Source organism: Penicillium rubens (assembly GCF_028828025.1).
Source record: "Penicillium rubens strain IBT 27055 chromosome Unknown utg000002l_segment0_segment0, whole genome shotgun sequence".
Taxonomy (NCBI): Eukaryota; Fungi; Ascomycota; class Eurotiomycetes; order Eurotiales; family Aspergillaceae; genus Penicillium; species Penicillium rubens.
The window spans coordinates 5,009,713-5,037,499 of record NW_026890600.1 but is presented as its reverse complement, the minus strand read 5'-3'; the positions used below and the strand labels follow the sequence as shown (position 1 = coordinate 5,037,499).

Below are 27,787 nucleotides of genomic sequence, written 5' to 3'. Positions count from 1 at the left end.
GAGCTACTAGATAAAAGATATATTTTTATATATAAAGAGAGAGATCTCTAGCTTTTACTCTATATTAACGATATATTAAGCGCTACCTTAGATAAATAATAAATCTAATAGTTTAAAGATAATATCACCTTTAAGATTAAGGTAATTAGTGAACTAGCTAGATTTCTAGGAAGTAGCTTAATAAGAACTATTAATAAAGCTTTTTTACTCCCTAAGAGAGTTTTATTAACTATTTTTATCGACTAAGCTATATACCTAGAAGACCTACTATAGATAGCGAGTCTAGGTAAGGTTTCTTTAATATATCTACCTATAAGATCGATATATTAACCACCTTTTTCTACTAAAGAAGATAATAATATTTAAGACTAAGACGACGACGTCTCACTCTCTGAGAAAGCAGCTTTTGGAGAGGACGTTAGGAAAGTCGCTTGGCTTAGAATGAGAACCAGACCGGATATTGCCTTCGCCGTGAACAGATTATAACGGCGAACTGCCAACCTATTGACATGTATAGTATGTCTTTATGCCTTTGTCCCTTTGTGCAGACTAAGACTTTGCTATGTCAGTTTGCCATTCCTTTGTTAGTACAGGCTTCATATACAGCCTTTTTTTCCATAGATTCATAGCATGCATCTTCTTCCCGATTTCCCCTCCATGCTAGTTCATCTCACTAGTCCTCCTTCGTGGCCTCAATAGGTTATAAGGCCCTCGTTTTACCCCTTTGCTTTATCAAAGACTTTACATAACAATCTCCCCGCGGGGGAGCCTCACCATCAAGAATAGCACTATCAATAGGCTATATCTTACTTCATTTGAGAATAGATTTGAAGTCTATATCTCTCACTTTTAGAGAATACTACGATAGTATATCTCTCACTTTTCTTTGAGAATACTACTAGATAGTATATCTCACTTTGATTTGCATATACCCTTTATCAAAGAGGGGTGCATTTCTCACTTCTTTATCACTTTTTACAAAGAGAGTATCTCACCGGAGTACTATCTCTTTTGACAAAGAAGCTTTATTATAGTATCTCACGTTGAGAACTGCATTTACATTTATCTCTTTTGACAAAGAGACCTTGTTGTAGCATCTCACGTTAAGAACTACATTTACTATCAAATTGATCAGACTTTATCATTGATCATTTCTTTCATCAGCCAAGATGGCTGAATCCTCCAACCAACCTGCCGCCATGCAGCCAAATCGAAACTGGCATACCAAGCGAGACGTCGTCGTCGCAGACCAAGCTGTTGGTTTACCGGAAGTAGGGAGTTTCAATCTCTACAAAATCACCCCACCGCTGAAAGAGCGAACCGACTTCGACACCTGGGTGGACCAAGTGGAGAAAATTTTACGGAGTCATCGTCTCCACAATCTAATCAATACCAACATTCCCTGGCCAGTTGTCGACGATCCAAATGGAGAGAAATGGTATACTCTCTCCCTACAAGTCAAGACATGGATGACGAGCAGTATAGATCACACCCTAGTCCAGGAAATCAATGCTCGCCTGTTGGGGATCGACTTTGTCAGCACTGACTGAGGTTCTTCTATCAGTCTCCTCATCTAGAGCTAGCTCACCAGCAGACGTGTTTCGCGCGGAATCAGTAACTCACATCAACAAAGAAAATGAGCAGTTCGTCAGAGATTATCATCCCAGTCTATCTTCACAGGCGGGAGTGAGTGTCGCGGAGTCTGTGTTCGGAGAGCCTGTTTGGCTTGTCGGTTCTCCCATCGCCCCATCCCAAAGTGTGTATGCCGGCGGTCGACCAATCCACTACTTCCCCGGAGATCAATTCTTAGGCATACCCGGTGGAATTCTCACGTCCCGATCGCCCGACAGATACAATGAGCACTTTGACCGATATATCAACCCAAGACGATTCCTCACGACAGCGGATCTCGACAGCCTCCGAGAATTGTTTCCAGAGGCGGTTGGTGTCCATTTGCTTATCGCTGGCTTCCTGATTGTCCTTTTTGAAGAGGAACAACACGTATATGATGCATATAATGAGGCGTGGCCTCTCGAGCTTGAACGCGTTTTTGCTGTGGCATACAGATGGTCAGCTCGCCCCAGCGGATGGAACTTCGGGTGCCCCCCTCTGTTTAGGCCGCCCATCCGATACGGCCGCCCTGGCAGTAGTGTTTCAGAATTTCCAGCAGTCCTATCTCCTTGCCGATGTGATTGGGCAAAAGAACACCAGACGCCACACTCTAGTCAAAGCAGGGTTCATTCTCCCACTGGAAATCAGGGATTCGACAATTCTCAGCGGCGAAGTACCAAACAGTACTGTCCCATTCAATACCCTACCGGCGAGGAACCGAGGGTCGATAGAACACGAGCATAAGCGACGTGTGTTTTCGTCGATTGAGTGATTAGTCCAGACCAGCACCCTCTTTATATTTTTATTGTTTAACGTCGAGGGACGACGGAGAGTGCTTCGAGTGCGTTTTAGCTTTTATACAATCAATGTTATTGCTATGTTCACGTAGCCCGCCTAGCATAGTGTGTTTTTGTCGGGATAAAATACGGCAATTTTACCACTACGCCATAACAAGATCCAGGTTCCTATTTAGGGCCTAGGAGGTGCATATCCCGATCCGACAGATGTTTAGCGTCGTAGGAAGACATTAGGCAGAGCTGTACGGAGTATCGATCTACAGTCATCATTCGTATTTGCATCCCAGTACTTCAGCACGCGTCGGATGAGTAGAAAAACTTCGCTATTAGGAATAGGCGGTCTATCAAAGCGGTCAAAGGTGCCCAGATGGACATGCTGGGGTTCCAATTGATGACACTACGGTACCTACCTACCTAGGTAGGTATGTAGGGTCAGGGAAGCAGAAGGGAGAGAGTTGTATTGGAGAAAGGGAGCGCGCTCCTACAACTATCTATCTACGAGGGGTCGGAGCTGTCAGACCGGGATCCGACCTGCGCCACCCTGCAGGTCTCCACCTCCTAACTAACGGACTCTACCACAAGTGTGATCCCACAACATGTGTTGGCATAATATATGTTGTGGGGCGCCTGTATATATATATATACCACGTTCTCATGAACTGACTTTGTTATGACCTTTTTAGTCTAATGGGCAAACGTTGGAGCAGTGGCCGACGGATCTCACTAGTGCTCCTCGGGTCCGGTTTCACGCGGGAAGTACTTTTCGGAGTAAGGACGGATAAAAGTAGAAGTCTTGCGGATAAAATAGATGGACTATAAGGTGGTGTCTGATTCCTAAGAACTACAAAACAATTGGGTCCGAAGACCTACCCCGCTCGACGGAAGCGGTGAAATAAGGCGGGACAGCAAGTGGCCTTGTAAGTCTGCATTAGCTCCAGGGCTCGGGCTAGAGGCGTGTGCAATTTATTGAAGTGAGCTGCTGACTTTGCTCTTCCGATTCGCTCGGGTCAGGTCCACTCATCTCACCCGAGCCTAAGCTTATTTGAGCCATGGCGAACCTTGGAAGTATCCTCGGCACAAATGCTTAATTGGTATCAGTACCCCTCAGGGCCCCGCATCTTCAGGGTGCCAAAGCCCCGCCAAGTGAACTTGAGACTGCTTGAACGCCACAATCCTACGTTGGTTAGGCCTGCCTGATTCCAGTTCGACCATGAGACATTTGTTCAATTGGGTTTGGATTTCGCCGGTTGTTGCGCCCTGAAGAAAACAAAGGGGGAAAATCCCGGTGGCACAAGCTTAATGCTGCTATTGTGTGGGGTGCATTGGAGACACCTCGTCGATCGGAATTATCTCTCTATCTCTTCTTTGAGACATACAGAAGGACTTGTGCTAGCACCAGGGGCGAAACAAACCTTTCTTCCGTCTCAGTAAGACACAAGCCAGAGATTCCGTCAAACTACTTCTTAGTAGCCTAATAGGTGGTACCGCTCAAATCTGCCATATTAATCGGGCGTTTGGAGGGTACCATTCGGGTCCTTACTATGTTATTGGAGGATAATTACAGCCACTTTAGTAACCCCTACTACTCCTCCTCTAGAGAGGATTCGTGACCGATGAACTGGATAATATAAATATGAAGGACATTGCACGGCATAAGGCCCTACTCTTTTCTCTTCACAGCTTATTAAACCATCTCGTTTTGGCTCAAACGCGATAAGACCTGCCTGACCTACTGTTTAACAGATCAAATATGTTCTCACGGCGAAGCTTTGAACGCTTCTGCGTACTGGTTCTAGGCCTCGCTGCCACTGGTACTCTTGTTGAAGCTGGGCCCTGCGACATCTACGCCTCCGGCAACACGCCCTGCATCGCCGCGCACAGCACCACTCGTGCCCTGTACAACGCCTACACCGGTGCACTCTACCAGGTCAAACGTGGCTCCGACGGCACCACGACCGATATCTCGCCGCTTTCCGCTGGAGGGGTTGCAAATGCCGCTGCCCAGGACAAATTCTGTTCAAACACCACCTGCTTGATCACAATCATATATGACCAGTCTGGCCGCGGTAATCATCTTAAACAGGCCCCACCCGGCGGCTTCAAAGGCCCTGAATCTAATGGCTACGATAACCTGGCCAGCGCGATTGGCGCACCAGTCACGCTAAACGGCAAGAAGGCCTACGGCGTGTTCATGTCTCCCGGCACGGGCTACAGCAACAACGCCGCCAGCGGCACGGCTACAGGTGATGAAGCGGAGGGCATGTACGCAGTGCTCGACGGAACCCATTACAACGGTGCCTGCTGCTTTGACTACGGCAACGCCGAGATCAGCAGTACCGATACGGGCAACGGCCACATGGAGGCCATCTACTATGGTGACAACACCGCCTGGGGCTCCGGTGCTGGAAGCGGCCCTTGGATCATGGCTGACCTTGAGAACGGCCTCTTCTCTGGCTCGAGCCCAGCCAACAACGCCGGCGACCCGTCGATATCCCACCGTTTTGTCAATGCGATTGTCAAGGGAGGACCAAACAAGTGGGCCATCCGCGGCGGAAATGCAGCCTCCGGTTCCCTATCAACATACTACAACGGTGCTCGTCCAAGCGTGTCTGGATACAACCCCATGAGCAAAGAGGGTGCCATCATCCTTGGCATTGGCGGCGACAACAGCAACGGCGCCCAGGGCACGTTCTACGAGGGCGTTATGACATCTGGCTACCCTACTGATGCCACCGAGAACTCGGTGCAGGCTAACATCGTAGCGGCCAAATACGCTACCGCGCCGCTGACTAGCGGGACTGCGCTCACCGTCGGTTCCTCGATCTCGCTGCGGGCTACCACGTCCGGCTACACGACGCGCTACATCGCACACACTGGCGCGACCATCAATACTCAGGTTGTCTCGTCGTCTAGCACTACCGCCCTTAAGAAACAGGCTAGTTGGACTGTTCGTGCTGGTCTTGCCAATAACAATTGCTTCTCGTTTGAGTCCGTCGATACCCCGGGGAGCTTCATCCGGCACGCTGATTTCGCGCTCGTGCTTGCCGCCAACGACGGCACGAAGTTGCTCCACGAGGACGCCACCTTCTGTCCGCAGACAGGCCTTAATGGTGAGACGAGCTCGGTTCGGTCCTGGAGCTATCCCACCCGCTACTTCCGCCACTACGAGAACGTGCTATACATTGCCAGCAACGGCGGTGTCCACACGTTCGACTCTGCCACTTCTTTCAACAGTGATGCAAGCTGGGTGATCAGCAATGGCTTTGCTTGAGGCATCTTCCATATTTCATAGGCGGGTAGGTTCATCCAGTATTGTTAGCATCGCAAAACCCTGTCCTGTGTATGTAGCGAGCCAACTCATCGCAATATATATATCCCCTCCTATAGCGCCTGGACAAAGCAATATACAACGATGATCAAGATGCGCATCGACTAAAAGAACTCCTTATGAACCTGAACAGGCCAGCCTCGCTTGGTTTTCTCGGGCGCATCTGCACTGCCACCTTCGGAGAATTTTGCTTTGAGGGACTGGTTCCGTTTGGTGGCATAGTCGTACTGCCCAGTCCGGATCCACCCCTCCTCTGAAAGCCCCCTAGTTCATCACGCCAGTGGTCAACAAGCGTGTTTGAATTGGCTCGTTTTCAATTTGGTTTCCAATTTCCTGCTCTGAAGATTCAATATGACATTCAGGATTCTCATCCTTCCACGGGATGTGGGATCATATAGCACGCATGCGCATCAAAGCTCATAAGATCATGAGATTGCCCGACCATTGGCGACCCTCAAAATCCACTAGATGTTGACGTGCTAGAATTAAAGGGTCTTGTAGAGCTTTGAGATGCACTTTATCCATGGGCCATGAGTTCGTGGGCGAGATCGTTACGGTACAGACATAAAAATGACATCAAGGCACCAAGGCACCAAGGTATCCAGGCGTGAAAACGTCAAGGCGGCAACGCCAAGAAGAAGGCGAACCACGTGAAACTTAGTAGGACTGACTCGAAGCTCTCACACTCTTTGTATTCTTACGTTTCTTTTTCAAATCAGCATGAATGCAAGGGTGATCCAGAGAGCCCATACACTGGCTTCTCGTATTCTTTATTTACAGCAAATTGGGAGGTCGCTAGGACGTTCGCCATTGGCTGCAGCCCCGGCCAGGAGTCATCATCGACCATTGCATACAGGGTAAAGCCACCATGTATCAATTGACTGTGGCAAATCTGACGACATAATAGTTATAGAACATCCTCACCGCAGAACCTGGGTAAGTGCCTAGCTACTTTTTAGAAGCCCCTACCAGGCTTATCGGCGTATCGTCCCAATGGGGAAATATGCCTGTCCCGCATTTTTTTCTCTTTCTGATTTGCCGTGTCTGCACTTCAAATACAGCACTAATATCTAATAGGGTCGTGTGATCAGTCCCAATTGGAATATACAGCTCAATTGACATCGGGACTTCCCACTGGAAATGGTCTACCTAGACGCTCAATAACGTCCTTGCATTTGACCCCGCCTGTGAAGAATTTCTCCACTGCGCAAGCAGTTGACTCCAAGATGAATTTGAAATACCCCAGTCCAGACATCCACCGGGCTTTCATTGCCCTGGGAAGTAATGTCGGGGACCGAGTAGAAATGATTGAGCAGGCTTGTCTTGAAATGGACCGAGTTGGTATCAAAGTGAAAAGGACAAGTTCATTGTTCGAGACCGCACCGATGTATGTGCTTGATCAAGATCCATTCATCAATGGTGTATGCGAGGTATGTTAGCAAAGTTAATGCCCGGATTTGGTAGCCAGTTGTTAATTCCTCTCAGGTGGAAACAACTCTTGCACCTTTGGATCTTTTGGACACTCTTCAATCCATTGAGATTGCGATGGGCAGAAAGAAGCTCATCGACAAAGGTCCACGCTCTATTGACTTGGATATCCTGCTCTATGATCGAGAGATCGTCTCTCACGAACGTCTCAACATTCCACACAACCTGATGCTTGAACGAGACTTTGTATTGCGACCTCTCAGCCAGTACGACCCCGATGACCCTATATATACCATATCTGCATATAACGAATGTACTGACCACCCAAATCTAGGTTAATGCCAAATGAATGCCCTCCACTACCAGGAAAGGACAAACAAACATACAGCACACATCTGAAGGCTCTCCCACCTCCAGACCCAATCCCAGTATCAACAACCCCAATCTCACCACTATTCCCATCCCTGCGCGCAACAGATCCCAAGCGCAGCACCCACGTCATGGCAATTCTCAATCTAACGCCAGACTCCTTCTCTGACGGCGGAAAGCACTCCCCAACAGACCTAACCTATATAACGGAGACAGTGCGCAAATTCATCGCCTCCGGCGCAACAATCATCGATATTGGCGGCGAGAGCACCCGCCCAGGCTCAACACCAGTCGGTGCCGCCGAGGAGATCGCCCGCGTAGTACCAGCAATCCAGCACATCCGAACCTCGATCCCAGAAGCCGCCAACATTGCCATCAGCATCGACACCTACCGCGCCAGCGTAGCGGAAGCCGCCTGCGCCGCCGGCGCAGACATCGTCAACGACATCTCAGCCGGCCTCCTCGACCCAGAAATGTTACCGACAGTAGCGCGGATCGGCAAGTCCGTGATCCTGATGCACATGCGCGGCACGCCGCAGACAATGACGACCCTGCACGAGTACCCTACCGGCGTTATCCCGGAAGTGGCTGCTGAGCTGGGCGCGCGCATTGCGGCTGCCGAAGACGCGGGGATCCGGCGCTGGCGCATCATCCTCGATCCGGGTCTTGGTTTTGCGAAGATCCAGCCGCTTGATCTGGAGATCTTGCGGGAGTTGCCGAGGCTGCGTGCGATGCCGGGACTTGAATACTTCCCTTGGTTGATGGGGCCCAGTCGGAAGAGGTTCATTGGTCATCTTACTGGGGTGAAGACGCCCCGGGAGCGCGTTTGGGGTACGGCTGCTACTGTCTCTGCTAGCGTGGCTGGTGGGGCGGATATTGTTCGTGTTCATGATGTCCATGAGATGTCGCAGGTGACGAAGGTTGCGGATGCGATTTATCGCGTTGATTGAGATCGTACTCGCTACGTCACTTATCACATAGCATTGCATTGCCCTGCTGATGTATATATGGGGCCTTTTTTTATTCAACACTTGGGTGTGGCTTGTACTATGATGTACTACTGTGTTCTCTTCATTCATCATGGAGTTTGGGTTGAGCGGTGTGGGACTTGAGAGCTTGGAGTTGCGCTTTGGTCAAAAGTTCTTGTCTATCAATAATATCAAATCATGAATTTCTCGATCATCCTAAACCATATCAACGAAATGAGCAAAATAAAATAGAAGGTACATTCCCTTCCATCGCCCCATGTTGCTGCGTAGGGATGCGAAGAAGCAAGGGAAAAGACAAAAATCGACAATCGCGCGCCAGATTGCGAACCAGAATGATGAAACCCAAATTTTTGGCCGACTGTTGATCGCACTGGTTTTCCAGGTAAAGAGATGGCAGGGACGCGAGATGGGCAGGCGAGACACAGTATACGTCACGCACGCAGACGGGATCGGGGGTAGTCAGGGAACAATGTTGCTTGCTAAGGTATTAAAGTGATAGAAGGCATAATATCTGATGAACATAGGCAACTAGCCTAGTTGTTCAGATAATTGCGGATAGCACCTGGTGATATTCAATCAGCAAGAAGCGGTTACATGTCAAACAAAGACGTGCTCACCTTGTAGCTTAGTTGCACCTTCGCCGACAAGATGCGACAGGTTCTCAAGATCATCCCCAGCCGTGATACCAAAGCGGCGGATGAAATCTTTAGCAGCAACCTCCATATCACCATATCCATCGTCAAGTGAACTGACCTCATCCTCGGGCCGGCCGAAGTAGCTGTTGCTGGAAATGGATGTAGCACTATCAAATTGGCGGAGACGTTCCTTAGCCTCTGACTGAGCGGCGGGATCAAACCGATCCCGTCCGAAAAATTCATCGGACGAGATACCCTTCTGAGTCCCAAATCGGGTTCTGGTCTGGGTGAGTTCAGCTTCTGTGTCGAGTGTCAGCTTCTCTTTCATATGTTGCACGATCAACAAGGGAAATTTACCTTCAGCAGGGCTGGGTTTGGCAGGGCCAACAGAACCAAATGTTGGCTTCTTGGGGGCAGCGGGCTTTGACACTTGGCCAAAACCAAGTCTGCTCACACCCATGCCTAGTCGCTCCACATCACCTGAGCTTCGCTCACTAGACTTGCCAGCAGGACTGACTGGGATAGGAGAAGCGATCGGGAGGGCGGCGGCAGCAGTTGCGGCCTTCTTGGCGTCGGCTTCCGCCTGCTCAGCCTCGGGGTCGTAGCCAAGCTTTTCAATGCGCTCAGCCTCTTCCTTGGCCTTGCGCTCTGCCTCGTCGAAATCAATAATATCCGCAGCGGCAACCTTCTTAGCCCCGAGCTTGGGCGCCTTCTTGGCACCAAGGACACTGCCCTTCTTTGCAGAGCTAGCTGTAGATGTCTTCCGAGTAACATTTGTGGGCCGGATAGCAGTCGGCGCGGGAGAGGCGGCCTTTTCTTCCGAAGCAGACAGGGGAGATTTCGAGCGGGATCCATTTGCGTTGGGGCCGGCGTTCAGGAAAGGAGAGCTAGTCCGGCTGACGACGGGGGGCGTGCTGGTGCGTGACGGGGGATTGCTCGGACGCTTGATGGAGGGCTTGTCCCAGGAGGAGAAGAAATCATCGTCGCCGTCGCCAGCAGGGGTGCTCGAGTCATCCGAGGGAGTGCCAGCGGGGAGATCCGTAATAATGACTTCCCCGGGGTACCTAATGGAGCAACAGTACTGTTAGCACATAGTCGTGCCAGTTCCACCGAGATTGGATCCACTGACTGTTGCGCATCCAGTGCAGCGCGCCTCTTGAGTTCCTCTTTATACTTGACAGCTGCATTGCACGTGTATTTCACCTTTGTGTCCTTGCTCGCCAGCGCAGCGGAACCTCCGTGCGATTGGAAATACTTGGTCGCAGACTCATTTCCACCAACCTTCATCAGGCGCAGTTGCTCCCATTGCCACTCTGCATGAAACGTTAGGGTTGATCTGCCGGTACATTTGGCGTGTAAAGAAATTGTGTGGTAGGGTACGTACGGTCGAGGTTTGTTGATCGGACAAAGGAGATGTGCACACCGAGATTACGGTGGTGAGCCGAACAATCAAGGCACAGGTAGATACCGAATGGAACTGAAGACCATGTCGGGTTTTTACTGCCGCAGTCGAAGCACACCTGAAAGCGAAAACATTAGAATCGAGCGCCACAATAATACAGCGTACGGGGTGGGGGTGTGCGCACCTTGTTCGCGGGCTTCAGCTTGGCCTTCTCAAAGATTTTTTGAGACTGCGCCTTCGTGGCACTCATAATGGTACCGAGAAGATATCAATGGGAAAAAGGAAGAAGAAAAGGGGGGTTTGGGCGAGAATGTGCTCAGGTTAGGCAAAGAGCAAAGCATCCCGAGTCGGGAACGGCGAACGTGGACTCTCTTGATGTGCCTGGTGTAATCGTCATACAGCGCCTCCCATTTGGCCGGGGCATTTTCCGCCAACGGCCGTATTGTAATACCGTATTGTAATCACGTGCTGCCGATAATGAAGATCGATAGCAGCCTTCCAAGGCTGGAAAATGATCGAGTCCGGTATTCGACTCAGATACTCCAACTCTTTGCGAGACGCTCGGTTTTGATCGTTCACAATGAGGTCTATCCAACTACGTGCTCTTCCCCGACTATCGCCGGCACCTCCGGCCCTCTACTCCTCTCCCCGCATACAGACACAGATCACTCGCCTGTACACCACGCAAAGCAACATAGGTAACGGGCCTCAAACTACATCGTCAAGGAAAAAGAGCATTACGGTCTTATCCGATGATGGGAGAGTCCAGTGGGGCGATTTGAGTCGAGGAGAGAAGGTTGCGCGGGCGACACAGCAATCCTTCAACTTCGTTATCGTGTTAGCTGGAGCAGTACTGACGGTATGTGGTGCATTCGTTCCCGCAGATAGTTGCTGACTATATGGTCTGACTAGGGTGGAGTCTTCACACTTTTCTATCTTGAAGTTTTGTCACCGAACAGCAAGACATGGCAATTTGAAACTGCAGTAGGGCGCATTAAAGATGACCCCGAATGCATAAAATTGCTCGGTGATCGAAGAGAGATCAAGGCATATGGGGAGCAGACCTCGAGCCGGTGGGCGCGAAACAAACCTATCGCGTAAGTTTTGTGGCTTCTGCATAACGATATAGAAACGAAATACTGACAGTGACTAGATCATCAACTGAAAAGGATCGATTAGGTCGTGAGCACCTTCGCATGCATTTCCATGTATGTTACATATCCTTTCCGGACGATTTTGGATTCGTGTGCTGATAGTGGTTTCTAGGTCGAAGGCCCTCTCAACTCTGGCGTGGTCGTCGTGCACATGATGAAACCTTTGGATAAGAGCAATTTCGAGTACCAGCTTCTTGCGTTGGATGTGAAGGGCCACCCTCGTATCGTCCTCGAAAAAGCCTCAGAGAAGGCTAATGTGACTAGCGCCTTGAAGCTCTTTGGTATTCAGTGGCGTTGATCTGGCAATGATGCTAACTCCTTACTATACCCTCTACCTCCAACAACCACACCTCACTGCATAGGTTCTATGCGTTCATCTGCGATAAGCATTTGGACATTTGCAGCCTCTGCGCCTCTGTTTTGGCGCTTGCTCCAGGCTGGTCTTCACCAGTTTGGACAAGTCGCTTTCCTTGTACTTTCTAGGGCTGGGCCAATGGCCGTCCACTCAGGCTCTTATGATGACCTGTAAGATGTATCATATTTTCATGGGGTTTTAGCCTCAATGCGCTAGTCGCGCATATTATTCAACGAAGTCGAATTGATCCTGGGGATCCATATCTGTTGACGAAAAGAATAACAGAATAACTGTAGTATTCCTAACTAACCGGTCTACAAGCGTGATATTCCGACTGTGGCGCATGCTTCCCGGCTGATTTTTCCCTTTGACAATAGAATAGTACTAAATACTAGAGCCAGCAGAGACAACAGCCCATGAACAATGCAAATGAAGCATAACTGCACGTGGGAATAACACTATGCTGTACATATAGTACAAGCTACTCCGGAGTGCAGCGGCGTCATGCGAGTCGCCACGGGAATCTTCGCCTTCGCTTTTCGTAAGATTTGCCTTCTTACTTCTATTGTCTTTGCTCCTTCTTGCAGTTCTTGTCCTATTGTCTTCTATAATAATCTCATTTCCCGTCTTTTTTTTTCATTATTTTTTTCAATTCTTTTTCTCTTCGTTATTTCTACAAAGCGACACCCGCACCCTCAATGCTCAACAATGGCGTTCAAATTCAACTGGTCGCCGCTTATAGCGGACGCGAGTTTCTACACTCGTGCTCAAGACCTTCTGACTGCCGCTCTCAATAAGTCGCCTAAGCCGCCGATTATAGTCGGTGATATTACCGTGACCGAGTTAAACCTAGGCTCGATCCCTCCCGAGTTGGAGATTCTCGAGATCGGCGATCTGGCGGAGGATCGGTTCCGAGGGATCTTCAAAATGTCATACACCGGAGATGCCTTTTTAACGTTAAAGACGAGAGTCCAGGCGAATCCCCTAAATACCTATCTCATAACGCGCCCGTCCTTCGCGTCGCCACTACCGTTGGCTGCAGCGTAAGTTGTCTTCCTATCCCCCCAGTTGTACGTCACTTAGCCGTCGTCTTTGACATACTATAGGACTCCCCTTACTATTCCCTTACAGATAACTCTCTCCGATTTCAAACTTTCCGGTTTTGTCATATTAGTCTTCTCCGAGCAGAAAGGAATCACTCTCGTCTTCCGGAATGACCCGCTCGAGTCACTTAAGGTCTCCTCCACGTTCGATTCGATCCCATTCGTCCGTGACTTCTTGCAAGGGGAAATTGAGGCTCAACTCCGTATACTATTTATAGATGAGCTACCTGCTATTATCCATCGCCTATCGCTACAGCTATGGGATCCAGAATATCGGGCAGAGGAGATACAGAACCAGATGAACACAACCCTCACTCCCACTAAAGGTCCAGGGCATGATCCTCTTGTGACTCCGCCGCAGGATCCCGTGGATTCGTTGGGAAATGTGTTAGATGAGTCGGATATTGCATCGTTATCGTTGGACTCAGCCGCCGAAACCCACTCGCTGTTCTCCCAGAAGAACCTCCTCAGTCTAGCAACTCTGACGGATTCCCAGCGCACACTCTCACTCTTCACCCCGTCGATTCAACAAGTCGTATACCGTGCATGGTCCTCACCCGATCAGAACGATTCGTCTGCCAGCGTTATGTCGCCAATAAGCCCCCCTCTTTCGAGAACTCAGTCACAGACCGGCGGCATATTCGCTTCCATAGACAACGCGAGTACAAGCTCAGCCCAGAGCAGGACGCCCACCGGACCCACCCAGTCGTTTAGCAGCTATGGTTTAAGCTTGGGCGCCAGTCGCCATTCCAGAGCACATGCTAGAAGGCGAAAGAAGCGTGTGGTGGATCTCCGTAGTCGCCCAACAACACCCAGCGACTCTGCTAGCGTGAGCGTGAGCGATGAAAGCACCTATACGGAGAGTGCTAGTGCTCCTTCGGTCACTTCCGCTCCGCTGCAGGCCATCCATGAACAGCCCGACGACCCAGTTACCCCGCCATTATCGCCTGAGAGTGACCAGAGCCTCCCTGCTATTGTCGAGGAACGTCGTCTAAGCCTCTCACGCTCTCTGCCTCGCCGCGACCTTTCCAGTGAGATCGTCCGTGATCGAGCTGAGCCTTCTGAGCCTCGGAACCCCTTCAATACTGACGATGTGATTGTTACTGTTGGGAGTGTCCGCCCTACACCTCACCAGGAAGCCAGTCCGCCTTTGGGTCCTACACGACAGCTTTCCGCGGCAGGCCTTCCATTTCCGCACGATAGCTCGACCGGTAGCGTTGTTGACCAAGTCTTCCTCGACACACTGGCGGGTGAAGTTGCGCGCCGTATGCGTGATGAGAAACTAATGGCACCAAATTCCTGTGGTACTTTCTGTGGCCACGGCCTACCGGAAGAACCACCACCACCGGCTTATGGCCAGTGAGTGCTTAGCACTCGACATATGTATTTCCTTTATTTGATTTTCCTTCTCTCTGGCTCAAAACAGAGCCCAAAAGTTATTTTTACCCCAGCAAGTGGTACCTGGAGTTTGTCATGACTGTTACGAATCTGTGTTATTATTATCTTGTTTCTCTTCTCCCTCTTTCATTTTCATTCATCAGTTTGGATTGTTGGATTCTTGTATGTCCTAGCGGGTTTCAATAACGGGGGGGTTTTCATTTTTTGTTTAGCACGGTGGTTTACTCTTTTGGTTAGTTTTCAAGCGAATGCTCTCTTTCGTGTCTCCACAGATCTGGGCTTTTATGGGATGGGATGTTGGATTGGACAAGGTAGGACTGGGAGCTGGGAAGGACTAAATGTCCGTTTTGTATATAGATAAAATGCACACTTCCGTCAATTGCATCTTTTCACGTATCCTTGTTGATTTCTTTAATAGCCCTTTTTTTGGTTTCTGGAGCCGATGGCGAGGCCAGAGGCCAGATGCATTCAGAATATCCGGCTGCACCCGACTGGTAACTAACTCACCTTTCCTATGTATGTTATATAGCTTTAAGTGTTTTGAGGAATTGAGCAATGCCTGGTTCATCAAGTCCTAATAAACCTATCGTAGCGTACCTAGGTAGATTACATTGGTAGCTATACCTAGCTAGGTACGTACTTGATTTCCTCTGCCGGGTGGGGCTTTCCTATCTTAGCTGCCGCCGCTTTATGAGGGCCCTTCGGACTACTATCAACCTCACACGCCTGCGCTATTTATCTTCATGGCAACCACCCAGGTTGCAGGGGAAAGCTGTGTCATTTCCCCTACGGACCGACCAGTCCACATGGGCAAGAAACAACCCGCTGAATACGACATCAATCAATGCATCGCGGCAATAAAGGGGGAAAAAGTCCCGTCCGATGTGACCTCTCTTTGGCATCGTAGAGCAGTCATTCGCGGGATCCGTAGTTCACTCCAATTTGCAACAAGCCCAGCAATCATTGAGCTATGCTCCGGCGACGATAGCTAGGCTCATCAGTTTTCTCGCGCCCGCAATGCTCGCCTGATAATGAGTAACATCATCCCCGATATGCAAGATCCTGCCACTGAACCATACTGCATTTGGTATCCAGAACCTGCATCGGAAGAAACCTACCGCGAGCTTGCCCGTCGATATCCATCGATGCGCTATCAAGTCGGCCGCGCATGTGCTGCTGCTTGGTATACGGATCTTTACCAAGAATTGGATCTTCTGCCAGACGTATCTATTGCTGAAGAAGCCCGCAATGCTGCCGAAGACGCCGACATCTACAAAATTATCATGTCGGCCCCTCAAAGATGGGCTGTTATGGATGATTTCACTCGATCGGTTAATCTTGAAAACCCACAGGCACCCGCGTTTCTAAACGGCAATGTGAAGCCCCGACGGGCTTTGGGCCAGCGTGTTCTTCCTCCCAAGAACTTTATTCTTTAATTTCTACCCGTGGCTGTGTGTCTGCCTCGTAGTAAAATTGGATCTCAGCCCTCCCCTAACTCGAAATTCGTGCAACGCCGGGATGTTAAGGCGTAGAGTTGTCCTAGGCACAATCCATAGCGTTTCGTTGATTGTGTAAATTAGGGATATGAAGATAAGAAGCTAGGAACATTTTTAGCCACCACACTCCCGTATCCAAGCCAATAATTACTAAACTTTATATTTCAGTTGTTTGTAAGGTTGTAATAGGAGGGATATACCAATGAAGCTTGATGAAATGTTTCAAAGGAGCAGATATTGAAATTCAGATGGAAGCTAGGTTATTACTATCAAGAAACATCAAGTATGGTCCCTAGTACCAAAACAGATCATAAACCACTGTCAGTCAAAGTCGGATCTATACACCACATAAGGTTAATGCCAAGCACACGAGAAAATAGTCGAGACCCACTATGCAACTTCACCTCCCGCGAAGCCCTGAACTTTCCTATTCAGGTAGTGCGAATAACCTCGGGATTGTGACTTGTTGTCACCATTGTGCCGGAGATAGGCGTACCTCGCAGATATTCAAGGTGTCACCTTGGGATAAAACAACAACCGGTGCCCTCCAGGGCTGCCTACCTAGGTACCCGTGGACGAATTGAGACCTCACTAACCGCGATGGACCCCGTAGGAGTAGATCAGCGCCGGAGTGTTGTGGAGGCATGTTGATCAAGTTGACTCCGGTCTGGTTAGTTGATAAAAGTTGGGTGTTGCCTCCAAAACGTTTGTGGGCTTGATAGGTTGGAGCTGGGGAAATTTGGAAGGTTATCCATGGATGTTATTGTTCCATGGTTAACACCTAATGCATTAGGCAATAATCTGTAATACTTCTTTATCACCTCCACGCCCTTCTTTTCTCTCTGCTCAGCACTTGACTTTTACAACCCGCTTGTTTATCAACTTCACCAGAGCGTTTTCATTTCTTCTGAATCTTGAAGCTACTCAACCTTTCGTCTCCTTTCCCTTGTCGCAATGTCTCGCTCTAGGGATTTCATCGTAACGATCCCCTCGATAAACTTCGATCACCTGGGCGGCACTGAAATCAAACTGGACCAGCCTTCTCTCTCCCCCCCCTCGTACGTTCGTTCTTGACGAGAAAATATCCGAAGATTACCAAACGATGACCCAGAAGGAATATGAGCGACAATCGGGGCCTCCGTTTGCCATATTTAAGTTCTCTTGCCACAGCCTTCTAGACCCTACTCAGCAGGGCTTCATGCGGATCTATATGCAGATCCCTCTTGATGGTACCCTTTCTAGCGCTCCAGAAGTCCGAGCCCAGCAGGCTGTCAGCCAGTGCACCCACACGGAGCTCAAAGCGCTTGCATCTCTTGATCGCGAAAACTGCATGGCAGTACCGAAATTGCTTGGCTATGGGGAAGGGTTGCAAGGTGTCGAAGAATTTGTGCCTGGTGGTTATATCAACTACGTTGCGTGGGAACGGGTGCCTGGTGAGCCCGTGGACTACTATACTTTCTGGAAACGCGACTTTGAATACCGCCAGCGACTGCGTTCCGCCTTTCGTACTGCCTATGAGTAAGATCATAACCCCTACACGTCCAAACCTTCGAGTACTATCTATACTAATACAACGAAGAGAACTCAGTAGGTGTTCTTGGCAACCTGGACTTACCCCTCCGAGCAAGATTATCTACGATGTTGTCACTAAGGTTATGTAGGTATTTCCGATATTTCATTCACCTGACCAATCTATGAATTCCGATGGCGATGAGCTAATCATTTTTAGACACATTTCCGGATTCCGAGGAGCCTATCCAATGGACACTGAGCCGTTCTCAGACGAGACCTACGTGTTATGGGGATTGGCAAAGCCATCTGACAGGCTGGATTGGTATACTGATAGCTCGGACTGGACCTGGTAACTAATGTGGATCTCCGTGCATCGCTCCTTTGATAGTCGAATGGCCTTTCGCATATGAGATTGTATTCTTGAGTTGTTCATGATGCCCAGCTTCCCTAGTATGCATGTATATATCGCTGGACTGGTGCTTTCAATAAGACGATTGTAGTGCCTTTACGCTGCTGATAGCCCTTGATACTGTGGGAGACTTACAACACCTTAGAATCATTCAGCATAAAGGATCAGACGAAATTTCCGAAGCTACTCTTTGACACTCTTTGACAAATTAATATCGTCGTCCTGTAACTCGCAAGTTGCAAGATAACCGGACTGTTGGTCATTCAGACCGAAGACATATATGAAACAGGCAGGGAAATTTGTCAGCGCGTATCGATAACCCATGGTGCAGTCTGATTGTTGACGGGGTTAGCGGCACTCGCCAAGGTACACACGTAGAACATGCACTGCTTCATCGATACATGGGGGAGGGCGAGATGAGCCCCTTGGGAGTTAGGGACTGTTGGGAGGTAGTAAGATGATGAGAAGATAGGGGGGGAATACCATACTTCCCAGTCCCCACTAGGGGACTGAAATTGTCGGAGGAAGATGGTGTGGGTATAGGTACTGATAAACCCATACTCGCACCCGAGTGCTTGCATGTCCCGTACTGGCTGTGCTATCTTTTGTCGCAGTTCACGTAGACGGGGAACCGCCGAGCGGAGGTCATGTTGAATGACCCAGGGCGTCTTTGCTAATTCATAGACGCGTTTTGGATGGGGTGACGGTTCGCTTATAGTGGCGGCTCGCTTACCGATTACGTTAAGTAATATTTAGATATTACCTAGGTACTAAGTACCTACCTAGGTATGTTGTAGGTATACCCTAAGCGCTTACTAAGCGAACCTAAGTGCTTACTAAGTAGTCACCCTATACTATAAAATACTTAGTGAGTATGACCCTAAGCGCCCTCATAAAGCGGCGGCACCCCGATCGGGAAATTCGTATCCGCGGCCTAAAATCCGGTATATATAAGTATATATGTAGGTTACCCCGGCCCGGGGTAGTATATCTAATGCCCCATGGTTCGGCCGCTTCGGCTTGGATCCACCGCCTAGCATTCTGCCATTCTGCCAACGTGCACGTTCCATCTTCATCTCCGCGAACTTGGCTTCCTCTCTTTCTTGCACCCGCCACGTCGCCAATTCTCGGAGGTTGTCTTTAGTGTTAGCTGTGCTTCCTTCACATTGACAATGTCTGGCATGCTCAAGAATATATTTGGCGGCGCCGAGTCCGGTGCGGTCAAGCCCGACGATGGTAAGCTATCCGTCCGGAGACACCGATTCTTTTGCGATGGCTGCAATTGCTGGTCTCGTCTAACACTGTTATTGTATAGAATTTGCGGACTTTGTTGAGGCTCCTCAGCCCTCTCCTGCCTCTGTTTTCAGTTCGTCGCCCGCGCTAGCTGCTTCGCCGAGCAATGGAGCTACCGTTCCCTACACGGCATGGTACCGGGTGTGGGAGCGGACATCACCCAAGGATTTTATGCAGGAAGCGATGGTCCTGCCATTTATTATCCTGATTATAGTTTTCCATCTGTGGGGTACGCGGAAGAACCGACGTAAGGCGAAGGAATGGGCCAAGGCCCACGCGACTGTCCTCCAGAACGAATTCGCCGTGGTCGGATTTGGTGGCCCTCAGGGGACTGCGACTCCGGAAAGCTTGCTTAAGGAAAATTCTCCTCAGGAGTTCGTCTCCTACGCTACGGGTCGGCAGAATGTTGCCTTTGTTGATATCTCGGTCAAGTTGCCTAAACGGTACAACCCGGTGACCTACTGGATGGACTATGCGCTTAGCTTCCTCTGGGAGAGCTGGGCTGCGCCTACTGAGAGAATTGAAGCTACTTCGTATGCGTTCGATGGCAAGGAGAAGGACCTGGTTCCCGTTTCCTCTAAGGATTCGTCCGCTTTAAAGGTTAATAACTCGACTTATGATGGATTTATCTGGGCTATTGTGCACAAAAGTTGTATGTGGAAGGTCCGTCAGGACCGCTACGATGCCTCGATCACTTTCACTAAGGATCACGCTAAGCTGCCTCCCTGGGTGACCGTGATGACGGAGAGCGCTGAGATTACCGATGCGCTTCTCACTCCCGAGTTGATTAAGGCTATTGAGCAGGCCGGCCATGAGTTTGAGTACTTGATTGTTACTGACCAGCCGACTGATAAGCCGTTGAAGTAAGCCCTTTTCCGCAGCTATGTGTACGTATAAACTCTCTAACGAATCTAGGATCGAGGAAGCCACCCCTAGGAAGCGTATCAGCCTTTCGATGCACATTCCCTCCGCATCTGATGCCTACGCTAGTACTCTGCCTCTCTTCCAGCAATTCCTCGGTTTCGCAGACAAGCTCGTTGCGTCTGCGCACTTCCGTGCTGAGGTGATGCGCAAGGTCCGGAACGTTCGCGAGGCCGAAATAAAGAAGCTCCGCCGTGCCGATGAAGAAGAGAAGGCTGAGGAACGCAAGCTCGCTGCGGAGAAGCTGAAGAAGGAAGAGCGGGAGCGCATCCTGCGTGCTATGACTGCAGACGAGCAGCGCAAGTACCTTGATCGCGAGAAGGAGAAGGAGACCAGACGTTCCACGAAGAAGGCCACTCGGAGGGCTTAGCGGGCTATGAAAGCAATTCCGATCTTGGCTCATGTACCTTCAATGTATATTAATATTATTCTGGCAGGAGATTTGTCTATAGCGGTCATTTGTCCTGGAATAAATGTGTTTTATGAGGCTAATGCGCGCTCATTTCTTGCTTGGGGCCGAATGCTTTCTCGAAGCATCAGGCATATTTCCGTGTGGTGGCTAAACTTGATATAAACTAGGGTCAGTGGAAAAGAAGATCGCAGGGTTCGATTTACAGTAGATCATAACCGGCTTTAGCTTAGGGCAGATATGTCGTGGCCTTGTCTTTTTTTTAAAGCCTTGCAGCAATTAACTAGCGCGAAGATAAGATGGGAGAAGATACCAAATCAACCTCACTTTTGAACCTGACAATATGACACTCCCTCTTATTCCTCTGGAGATCCTCGACTCTATATTCAGTCTCCTAGATAGAACTGACATTTCTCGCCTATCTCGGGCGTGCAAACAAATCCACCAACAAGCCACCCCGCGTCTCTGGAGAAGCTACTGCAACTACAACCAGCAACCTTACAACACATTCCTGCGGGCTATAGTTACCAACCCAGGCCGAGCGAAACACGTTGAAGAGCTCCACACATCAAATGTAACTGAAGATGACCCTCACGAAAGCTCAGAGGACGACGTTCAATCCTTCCAGTCAGCAGTCTCGAACCTCTCAGTTCCCGACGAATTCAAAGATCACCTAAATAAGGGAATAAAGGAAGGATACAGCGACGCCATGCTGGCGCTTCTACTCTGCAAGCTACACAATCTGAAGAACCTATTCCTATACCGACCCGACATCTGCGATCTGATATGTGAGCTGTTTGACTACGTAAATTCGGGCAAATCTTCCATACTTGGTAACCTACGCCGATTCTCTATAGAGACAACCGATATGTCCTGTGCTGTCGGAACTGTTCGGGACTACGGGGGCATTCTTAATATCGCGCGCGAAGTGCAAATCGTGCAGCTAAATGATGAGACTATGAGTCCATCCCGATTTCGAGAGGGGTCATCTGCAGTTGAGCATCTCCACATTCTCGAGAGTGGTATGGGAACCGATGCCATGAGGGTATTCGTGCAGAGTTGCAAAACGCTACGCACATTCAATTATACCTTCGGAAACGTTGACTACTACGATGACCATTTCAAACCGCAGGAGGCTGTGGAAGAGCTCAGGCGTCATAAAGTCACGCTCGAAGAGCTCACGATGCTATATGATGATGACAGGCTAAAGCAGTCCTGGTACGATTTGACGGCACGTGAATGGTACATGGGGGCTGAACTGCGGCGGTTCACGAAATTGAAGGTACTGCGAAGTGGTATGCATAGTCTGCTTGGGCTCTTGCATGCACAGTCTGCTGCGATGGAGACCTATCCTGCGGATCCGAGGGCTGATAGAGGAAGGCCGGAGTTGGTGGACGTGCTTCCGGCGTCAATAGAGCACTTGACCATTATGTATGCCGACGCGCAGATTATTGCTCACTTGCAGAAGGTTGGGGTTGTCTGCAAGAATCAATTTCCCAATCTGAGAAAGGTGATTGTCGGTTTCTGCGCCGAGTCAACGGAGAAGGATATCCAATTAGAAATTCCGGGGCTGGAGTTGTTGCTCCTGTATCAAACTGCAGAGGAACGGGAGGCTTACGTCTACGGCCGAGAGCCGTATTCGTGGGTTGGGTCTCAGGTCTTCAGGGGCTGATTCATAGTCATAGGGAAATGCTAGGGTCCATTGAGAGAATTGCGGCCCAGCGTAAGGTAGCCACATCTAGTTACAGCCAATCTACACCGAGTGAATACTATATGGAACACAGGTTTTGAAAATTATTGACATGAATACACATAAACACATGATCGTCTAGAACAAACCGCACGCTCAAGCCTAACAAATCTATACAACTCTGGGCCCATCAATAATGCTCTTAGCCTCCTCTGATCTCCACCAACTCTTCCCCTCCTGGCCGGGGTACTCGAAAGCATCCATACTCTCAGCCTTCATCTCGACACTGTACCCAGGCTCCAGGGGGGTAGCATAGTAACCGTCCTTAACGCTGGACGGGTGGACGAAGTGCTCGTGGAGGTGATCCACATACTCGAGAACACTCTTCTTGCCGGTGACAACAACATAGTCGATCGTGCTCAGGTGCTGCGTGTACTCTGGCAGACCGACACCTCCCGAGTGCGGCACGATAGGTACACCGAACTTGCGTGCCAGAAGGAGAATAGCCAAAACCTCGTTCACACCACCGACGCGGCAGGCGTCGGGCTGCAGAACAGTCAAGGCACCGGCTTGCAGCAACTGCTTGAAGATCACACGGTTCTGGCACATCTCGCCTGTGGCGACACCCACAGGACCGTGCGGGGTGTTGGCCAGAGCCTTGCGGATGGCGGCATGGCCGAGAATGTCATCGGGGGAGGTGGGCTCTTCAATGAACCAGGGCTTGAACTCTGCAAGTTCTTGCATCCAGGTAATTGCCTCGGGGACGGACCAGACCTACTCATTTCCCCAGTGTCAGTGTGACTCCAAAGTGTAATGGGATTGGTTCCACGGGAGATAACGTACCTGGTTGGCATCGACCATCAAAATGTTACCCTTGTCATACCCAATAGCCTCACGTGCAATACGCAGGCGAGTCTTGTCATCTTCCAAATCTCCTCCAACCTTAAGCTTGAAATGCTTATACCCTTGCTCAACACTCTGCTGCAACAACAACTTCAGCTTATCCTTGCTGTATCCCAACCACCCGGCACTGGTAGTATAGGCAGGGACAGCCTTGCTAGCCTCAGCTTCCTTAATACGCTCCTGCTTACCAGACTCAACCTCCTTTAGCATGCTAATAGCCTCCTCAGGCGTGATGGCATCAGTGATGTAGCGGAAATCAATGCAACGCACAAACTCCTCGGGGGTCATGTCGGCAACGATGCGCCAGACGGGTTTTCCGAGGGTCTTGGCCCACAGATCCCAGAGGGCGTTGACGACGGCGCCGAGGGCAAGGTGGATCACACCCTTTTCGGGGCCGATCCAGCGCAGCTGGCTATCGGAGACAAGGTACCGCCAGGTCTTGCCCCAGTCTGCGGTCATCTCGTCCAGGTCTTTGCCAACCACCATTGGGGCGAGCAGGGAAATTGCTGCGCAAACAATCTCGTTGCCGCGGCCGATTGTGAAGGTCTGTAAGGTCTTGGGTTAATGGAAGAGTCGTGGGTGGGTGATGTGGTGCGACGTACCATGCCATGTCCGGAGTGTTCTGAGTCTGTGGTGATGATGCAGTAGGCGGAGGAGTAGTCACCTGCTGCATTCATAGCATCTGAGCCGGTCTTGTCAAGCGAGGTCTATGGTAGACTTGTCAGTATTGGATGCATTGAGTATGTATGCGGAAATGCTCCGGAGGTGGGATTGACGTACCGGGAACCTCACGTCCCGCGTAGTGAAGCCAGTGATTTTGACCATTGTGAAACTTTGCTACTTGCGATAGTAGGGATATGCTTTACTTCTGTCAATGGCTAGCAATATTGCTGGCGTAGGAGTTCGAGAGAAACGCGGTGGTTAATCTAGAAATGCGGGGTGTATATATCCGGGGTATAGAGTTGAGAGTCAATTTCACCCTTTTTTTGGCAGCTCAAAGACGCACAAGGAAGAGTAGGAAATGAGAGATATCAGTGAGAAAAGATTTCAGAAACCAAAAGAGATTCCACTCTGTATATACAGCAAATATATTCCCCCGCGCCCTCTCCAGTTTATCCCGCGCCCCTCCCTCTCCATATGTCATTTGCCGTACACCCCTTCTCATTGGTGGAGAATTCGACATGCCGGGAAAATAAGTCATTCCACCAATCACAGCGCAGGTACTATACTCGGAGCTACTCCGTGGTTTACCCCAAGGTACGTGGGAGGTTACATCTACATGGAGACTAGACTAGACTCTGTTGGAAAAAGTCTAGGATAAGCGACTTCAGGAAGATTGGAATCATGCATGTAGCTATTCCTTTGTGTACATGTAGTTGTTTCTCAGTGAAGCTTAAAAGACATCAGGCACAGGGACCTGTTTTTGATATGCAGCCCTATCACGAGGACAGGCCTCGTTTCTCGCTCTCGGAACAGAAAATGATCATGCGCCAAAGCTTGCGAACAAGGACTTCGGCCTCTTCGTCCAATGCCTATAGATAGGAACCTGAGGTCAGTAACTCGTCTCATAAAGAAGAAGGGATAAATACTCACTTCCGCCAGCTGCTCCACCAACTCCTGAGGCGATCCACGCTTCCGCACATGTTCCTCCACCACATCCACCAGCATTTGCTCCTGTACACCAAGATATTCGACAATCTTCTTCTCGACGAAAGGCTTGAGCTGGTCGCTGATGACAGCATCGTCCACAAATTCCCACTTGACAGCCCAGTTCCACAGGCCTTCCTTCTCGGCCGGAATCTCTGCTGCGAGTTGACGGGCCGCCTGAGCACGTTCCTCGTCGGTGAGACCTGCGGCTTCGGCCGCGGAATCAAATTTGATGGGAATGAGTGGTCGACGGGTTGTAGTAGCGGGCTCTTCCTCATCCTCCAGCAGACCTTCCACATCGGCCATTGCGCGGCGGCTGGTCGCGGCCTGGGCCTTCTGCGCGGCGGCTCCAAGAGAGAGCTTGAAGCGTTGGGGTTCGCGTGGTGCCTCCTGGGGACGCGTCTCGAGCTCCTTTGCCTGGCGAGCGAGGAAGTCGTCGGCCATACCGCGAGCCTGCTCTTGCTGCTTGGCGGATTGTACACGCTCGCGTTCCTCAGCGGCGCGATCGGCTTCGTCAATATTGGCCTCACGAGAACGGAAGCTTGCACGGTTCCGAAGCCAGGCACTGCGGTCTGCGTAGTAATCGACCGCCTTCCGGCTGTCCTCAATATCGTCGTTCCAAGCGCCAAGTCGTGCTTCCATCTCATCGTGCGCAGCTTGCAACTTTTCGTCTTCCTCATCCTCACGCTTCTTCTCCCGCTCTAGGGCAGCGGTTCTGCTGCGCTCACGGGAAAGCCAGCGGCGCTCTAGGTCTGAGAATTGCTTCTCTTGCTCAGCCTTGAGGCGATCCTGTCGGCGCCGTTCAATTTCCTCGTCGCTGGCATCAGAATCCTCGCCTTCGCGATCAATAGAGACTCCGTTCAGGGATCCACCATTGACAAAAGAAACTCCCTTCTGATAATCCTTGGGAATCTGCACACCGAACGCCTTCGGACCAGAAGGTGCGTTCAACACATTGCGATCCCGCGGGCCCAACGGGATACCGTTGATACCAGCAGCAGGTCCACTGGGAGCGGATGCCGGAGGCGAAGCAAGTCGATTAATTCGAGAGCCGGAATTGCGTGCACGCTCCATCGCCTCGATTTCTTCCTCGCGTTTCATACGCTCGATGTCGCGGCGGTTGCTTCGTTCACGGAAAGCCGAGATCTCCTTTGCCACATTGGCGCGCATCTCCGGAGGGATATCGGCTAGTTCATCTTCAATGGTAATAGGAATGGTGACCACTTCCCCATCCTTCGCAACCTCGGCATCCTTCATTTCACTGTCGCCTTCCCGATCAAGGGCCGACACCTCCTCCTTTTGAAGCGGCGCTGTGGGATGGAAAAGGCTCGACAAGACATTATCCAGATTTTTGCGGGCAGCGGTGAAACGTGCCTGGCGGTCCTCGGGGTCTTGTTCTGCTCGGCTAGACTCAAATTGCTCTAGATAGGTGAGGGTACCTTCATCGACGACGACCTATTAGACAAGTTAGAAGTCAGAATTGAGGAAGCGCGGGACAATTTATACACACCAGAAGCTTGCTCTTTTCAATCTCTTGTTCCTCATCACCCTCGGCGCGGGGTGTCTGTATCTTGACTGGCACTTCCACGTCCTTCAAAATCTCAACCGCGACCTCGAGACTCTCGGGGTCCTCATATTCGGCAAAGCCAAACCGGCAAGGTTTCTCATCAGCATCTGTGGCGCGAATCCAGCGACGCAAGAGACCAGTAGATCGTAGAATACGCTCAATGCCATCATCACCACCTGCGCCCTCGGTAATCCCGCCGATAAAAAGCGTACGGACAACCTCCTCGCGTGTAGGTGGCTGAAGCTGCATCATAGAATCGCGACCATGATGGCGCTGGGTGTCCATTCCCATTGACCCCAGACCACCGCGGCGCCCAGGAGCTTCGGAACCCCGTTCCCGACCGCTCTCCTGAGCTGCAGGCTTCGCCGGGCCTGAAGTACCCAAGCGAATCACCGGGGCAGAAAAATTGATGTTTGGCATATTCGCAGGCGGCTGGAAGTTAGGCGGGAAGCTTCCTGGACGACCAGGCTGGGTATTTGCTTGCTGCATGCCGGGAGGAGCAGCAGTACCTGGAGCAGCCATCCCTGGAGGGGGTGCTGGAGCTAGTCAGCCTAAATTGAAAATGAAATTAAGGAGCGAACTCACCCATGCCCGGAGGCGCACCATAGGCACCGTAGTCAGGAGCCCGTCCATAAAGACCCGGAGCTATGTAAGAGTTAGTTTGTTCAAGTCACCAAGGTCTTCCCAAAAGACAAGAAGAAGGCAGTGCTCACCTTGGTAAGGGTTGTACATGGTGTAAGTCGTACCACTTTGTGAGAAAAGTGAGGTTGATCAAGGCTCAATTCAAACCGATATCAGTTGCCAACAAAAAAGCATAGGCGGTGAGATTGGCGGTGAATTGTCCAGAACGCCAGGTGGCACGTGCGCTATTTAGCCGTTTGTGCCTCCCAAGGTGCGAATGTCCTTGTCTTATACAGAGTACCTCTATACATACATACCCATGGGTCTTCTATGAACATATCCCGTCTATTTTGAAAATAATCAAAGGGGCATTAGGAATCCCCATGTATCTGGACCTCCGGGTGGATTGAAAGGTACATTGCAACGCATGTAGTCTTGCAGTAGTGGCCAGTATCTCGATGAGAGGTATAACGCATTGGTTTCTTTGAGAATAGGACTATTTTGACTGGGAAAAAAAATGGCTATAGCCGTTCCATTTCCAATGCCCCGATATACAAGAAAGGGTTCTGGATTCGAATTCGCCCGGGCCCAAAAGAGTAAAAGCAATAGCCAACGGAGTATGAGACTATAGGCCGAATTGGTATACCGGGTATACACATTTCAGTACCTTCGGAGAACAAAAGGAGAAATAGTAATTGAAAAAGCGCCAATGAAAACAATAATAGCAGTGAGCTAAATTAAGTGGAAAAA

The 27,787-nt window shown here is 50.2% G+C and overlaps 12 protein-coding genes across 12 annotated transcripts; 9 read left to right on the top strand and 3 right to left on the bottom strand.

Annotated features, from left to right (window-relative positions):
- Positions 1–2,017: 2,017 nt before the first annotated feature.
- Positions 2,018–2,383, top strand: N7525_004400 (uncharacterized protein; the record flags this gene model as incomplete). The annotated part of the gene is made up of 1 exon (XM_061213004.1): positions 2,018–2,383. The coding sequence occupies one exon, from the start codon at positions 2,018–2,020 to the stop codon at positions 2,381–2,383; it is 366 nt and encodes a 121-aa protein (XP_061070025.1).
- A 1,775-nt stretch (positions 2,384–4,158) lies between these two features.
- On the top strand, positions 4,159–5,679 carry N7525_004399 (alpha-L-arabinofuranosidase B; the record flags this gene model as incomplete). Its single annotated transcript, XM_002565818.1, has 1 exon — positions 4,159–5,679. One exon carries the CDS (start codon positions 4,159–4,161, stop codon positions 5,677–5,679), a length of 1,521 nt encoding a protein of 506 aa, XP_002565864.1.
- Positions 5,680–6,306: 627 nt separating this feature from the next.
- Positions 6,307–8,483, top strand: N7525_004398 (folic acid synthesis protein; the record flags this gene model as incomplete). Its single annotated transcript, XM_002565819.2, has 6 exons — positions 6,307–6,333; positions 6,456–6,606; positions 6,644–6,672; positions 6,828–7,166; positions 7,222–7,430; positions 7,499–8,483. The coding sequence occupies 6 exons, from the start codon at positions 6,307–6,309 to the stop codon at positions 8,481–8,483; spliced, it is 1,740 nt and encodes a 579-aa protein (XP_002565865.2).
- A 572-nt stretch (positions 8,484–9,055) lies between these two features.
- On the bottom strand, positions 9,056–10,809 carry N7525_004397 (ADP-ribosylation factor GTPase-activating protein; the record flags this gene model as incomplete). Its single annotated transcript, XM_061213003.1, has 5 exons — positions 9,056–9,084; positions 9,140–10,221; positions 10,287–10,470; positions 10,542–10,677; positions 10,744–10,809. The coding sequence occupies 5 exons, from the start codon at positions 10,807–10,809 to the stop codon at positions 9,056–9,058; spliced, it is 1,497 nt and encodes a 498-aa protein (XP_061070024.1).
- Positions 10,810–11,139: 330 nt separating this feature from the next.
- On the top strand, positions 11,140–12,011 carry tim21 (the record flags this gene model as incomplete). The annotated part of the gene is made up of 4 exons (XM_002565821.1): positions 11,140–11,418; positions 11,472–11,656; positions 11,713–11,767; positions 11,826–12,011. The coding sequence occupies 4 exons, from the start codon at positions 11,140–11,142 to the stop codon at positions 12,009–12,011; spliced, it is 705 nt and encodes a 234-aa protein (XP_002565867.1).
- A 765-nt stretch (positions 12,012–12,776) lies between these two features.
- On the top strand, positions 12,777–14,534 carry N7525_004395 (MDM34 family protein; the record flags this gene model as incomplete). Its single annotated transcript, XM_002565822.1, has 2 exons — positions 12,777–13,111; positions 13,175–14,534. 2 exons carry the CDS (start codon positions 12,777–12,779, stop codon positions 14,532–14,534), a joined length of 1,695 nt encoding a protein of 564 aa, XP_002565868.1.
- A 1,066-nt stretch (positions 14,535–15,600) lies between these two features.
- On the top strand, positions 15,601–16,005 carry N7525_004394 (uncharacterized protein; the record flags this gene model as incomplete). The annotated part of the gene is made up of 1 exon (XM_002565823.1): positions 15,601–16,005. One exon carries the CDS (start codon positions 15,601–15,603, stop codon positions 16,003–16,005), a length of 405 nt encoding a protein of 134 aa, XP_002565869.1.
- A 1,014-nt stretch (positions 16,006–17,019) lies between these two features.
- Positions 17,020–17,983, top strand: N7525_004393 (uncharacterized protein; the record flags this gene model as incomplete). The annotated part of the gene is given in 4 exon segments (XM_061213002.1): positions 17,020–17,127; positions 17,144–17,583; positions 17,657–17,722; positions 17,795–17,983. 4 exon segments carry the CDS (start codon positions 17,020–17,022, stop codon positions 17,928–17,930), a joined length of 750 nt encoding a protein of 249 aa, XP_061070023.1. The 3' UTR covers positions 17,931–17,983.
- Positions 17,984–19,158: 1,175 nt separating this feature from the next.
- N7525_004392 (CCDC47 family protein) lies at positions 19,159–20,570 on the top strand (the record flags this gene model as incomplete). The annotated part of the gene is made up of 3 exons (XM_002565825.1): positions 19,159–19,222; positions 19,302–20,142; positions 20,195–20,570. The coding sequence occupies 3 exons, from the start codon at positions 19,159–19,161 to the stop codon at positions 20,568–20,570; spliced, it is 1,281 nt and encodes a 426-aa protein (XP_002565871.1).
- Positions 20,571–20,952: 382 nt separating this feature from the next.
- On the top strand, positions 20,953–22,281 carry N7525_004391 (F-box protein; the record flags this gene model as incomplete). The annotated part of the gene is made up of 1 exon (XM_002565826.1): positions 20,953–22,281. The coding sequence occupies one exon, from the start codon at positions 20,953–20,955 to the stop codon at positions 22,279–22,281; it is 1,329 nt and encodes a 442-aa protein (XP_002565872.1).
- Positions 22,282–22,470: 189 nt separating this feature from the next.
- On the bottom strand, positions 22,471–24,033 carry N7525_004390 (L-fuconate dehydratase; the record flags this gene model as incomplete). The annotated part of the gene is made up of 4 exons (XM_002565827.2): positions 23,983–24,033; positions 23,805–23,909; positions 23,143–23,748; positions 22,471–23,073 (listed from the first exon to the last, which is right to left on the bottom strand). The coding sequence occupies exons 1-4, from the start codon at positions 24,025–24,027 to the stop codon at positions 22,471–22,473; spliced, it is 1,359 nt and encodes a 452-aa protein (XP_002565873.1). The 5' UTR covers positions 24,028–24,033.
- Positions 24,034–24,641: 608 nt separating this feature from the next.
- N7525_004389 (uncharacterized protein) lies at positions 24,642–27,148 on the bottom strand (the record flags this gene model as incomplete). Its single annotated transcript, XM_002565828.1, has 5 exons — positions 24,642–24,734; positions 24,796–26,304; positions 26,360–26,952; positions 27,002–27,061; positions 27,130–27,148. 5 exons carry the CDS (start codon positions 27,146–27,148, stop codon positions 24,642–24,644), a joined length of 2,274 nt encoding a protein of 757 aa, XP_002565874.1.
- Positions 27,149–27,787: the final 639 nt, after the last annotated feature.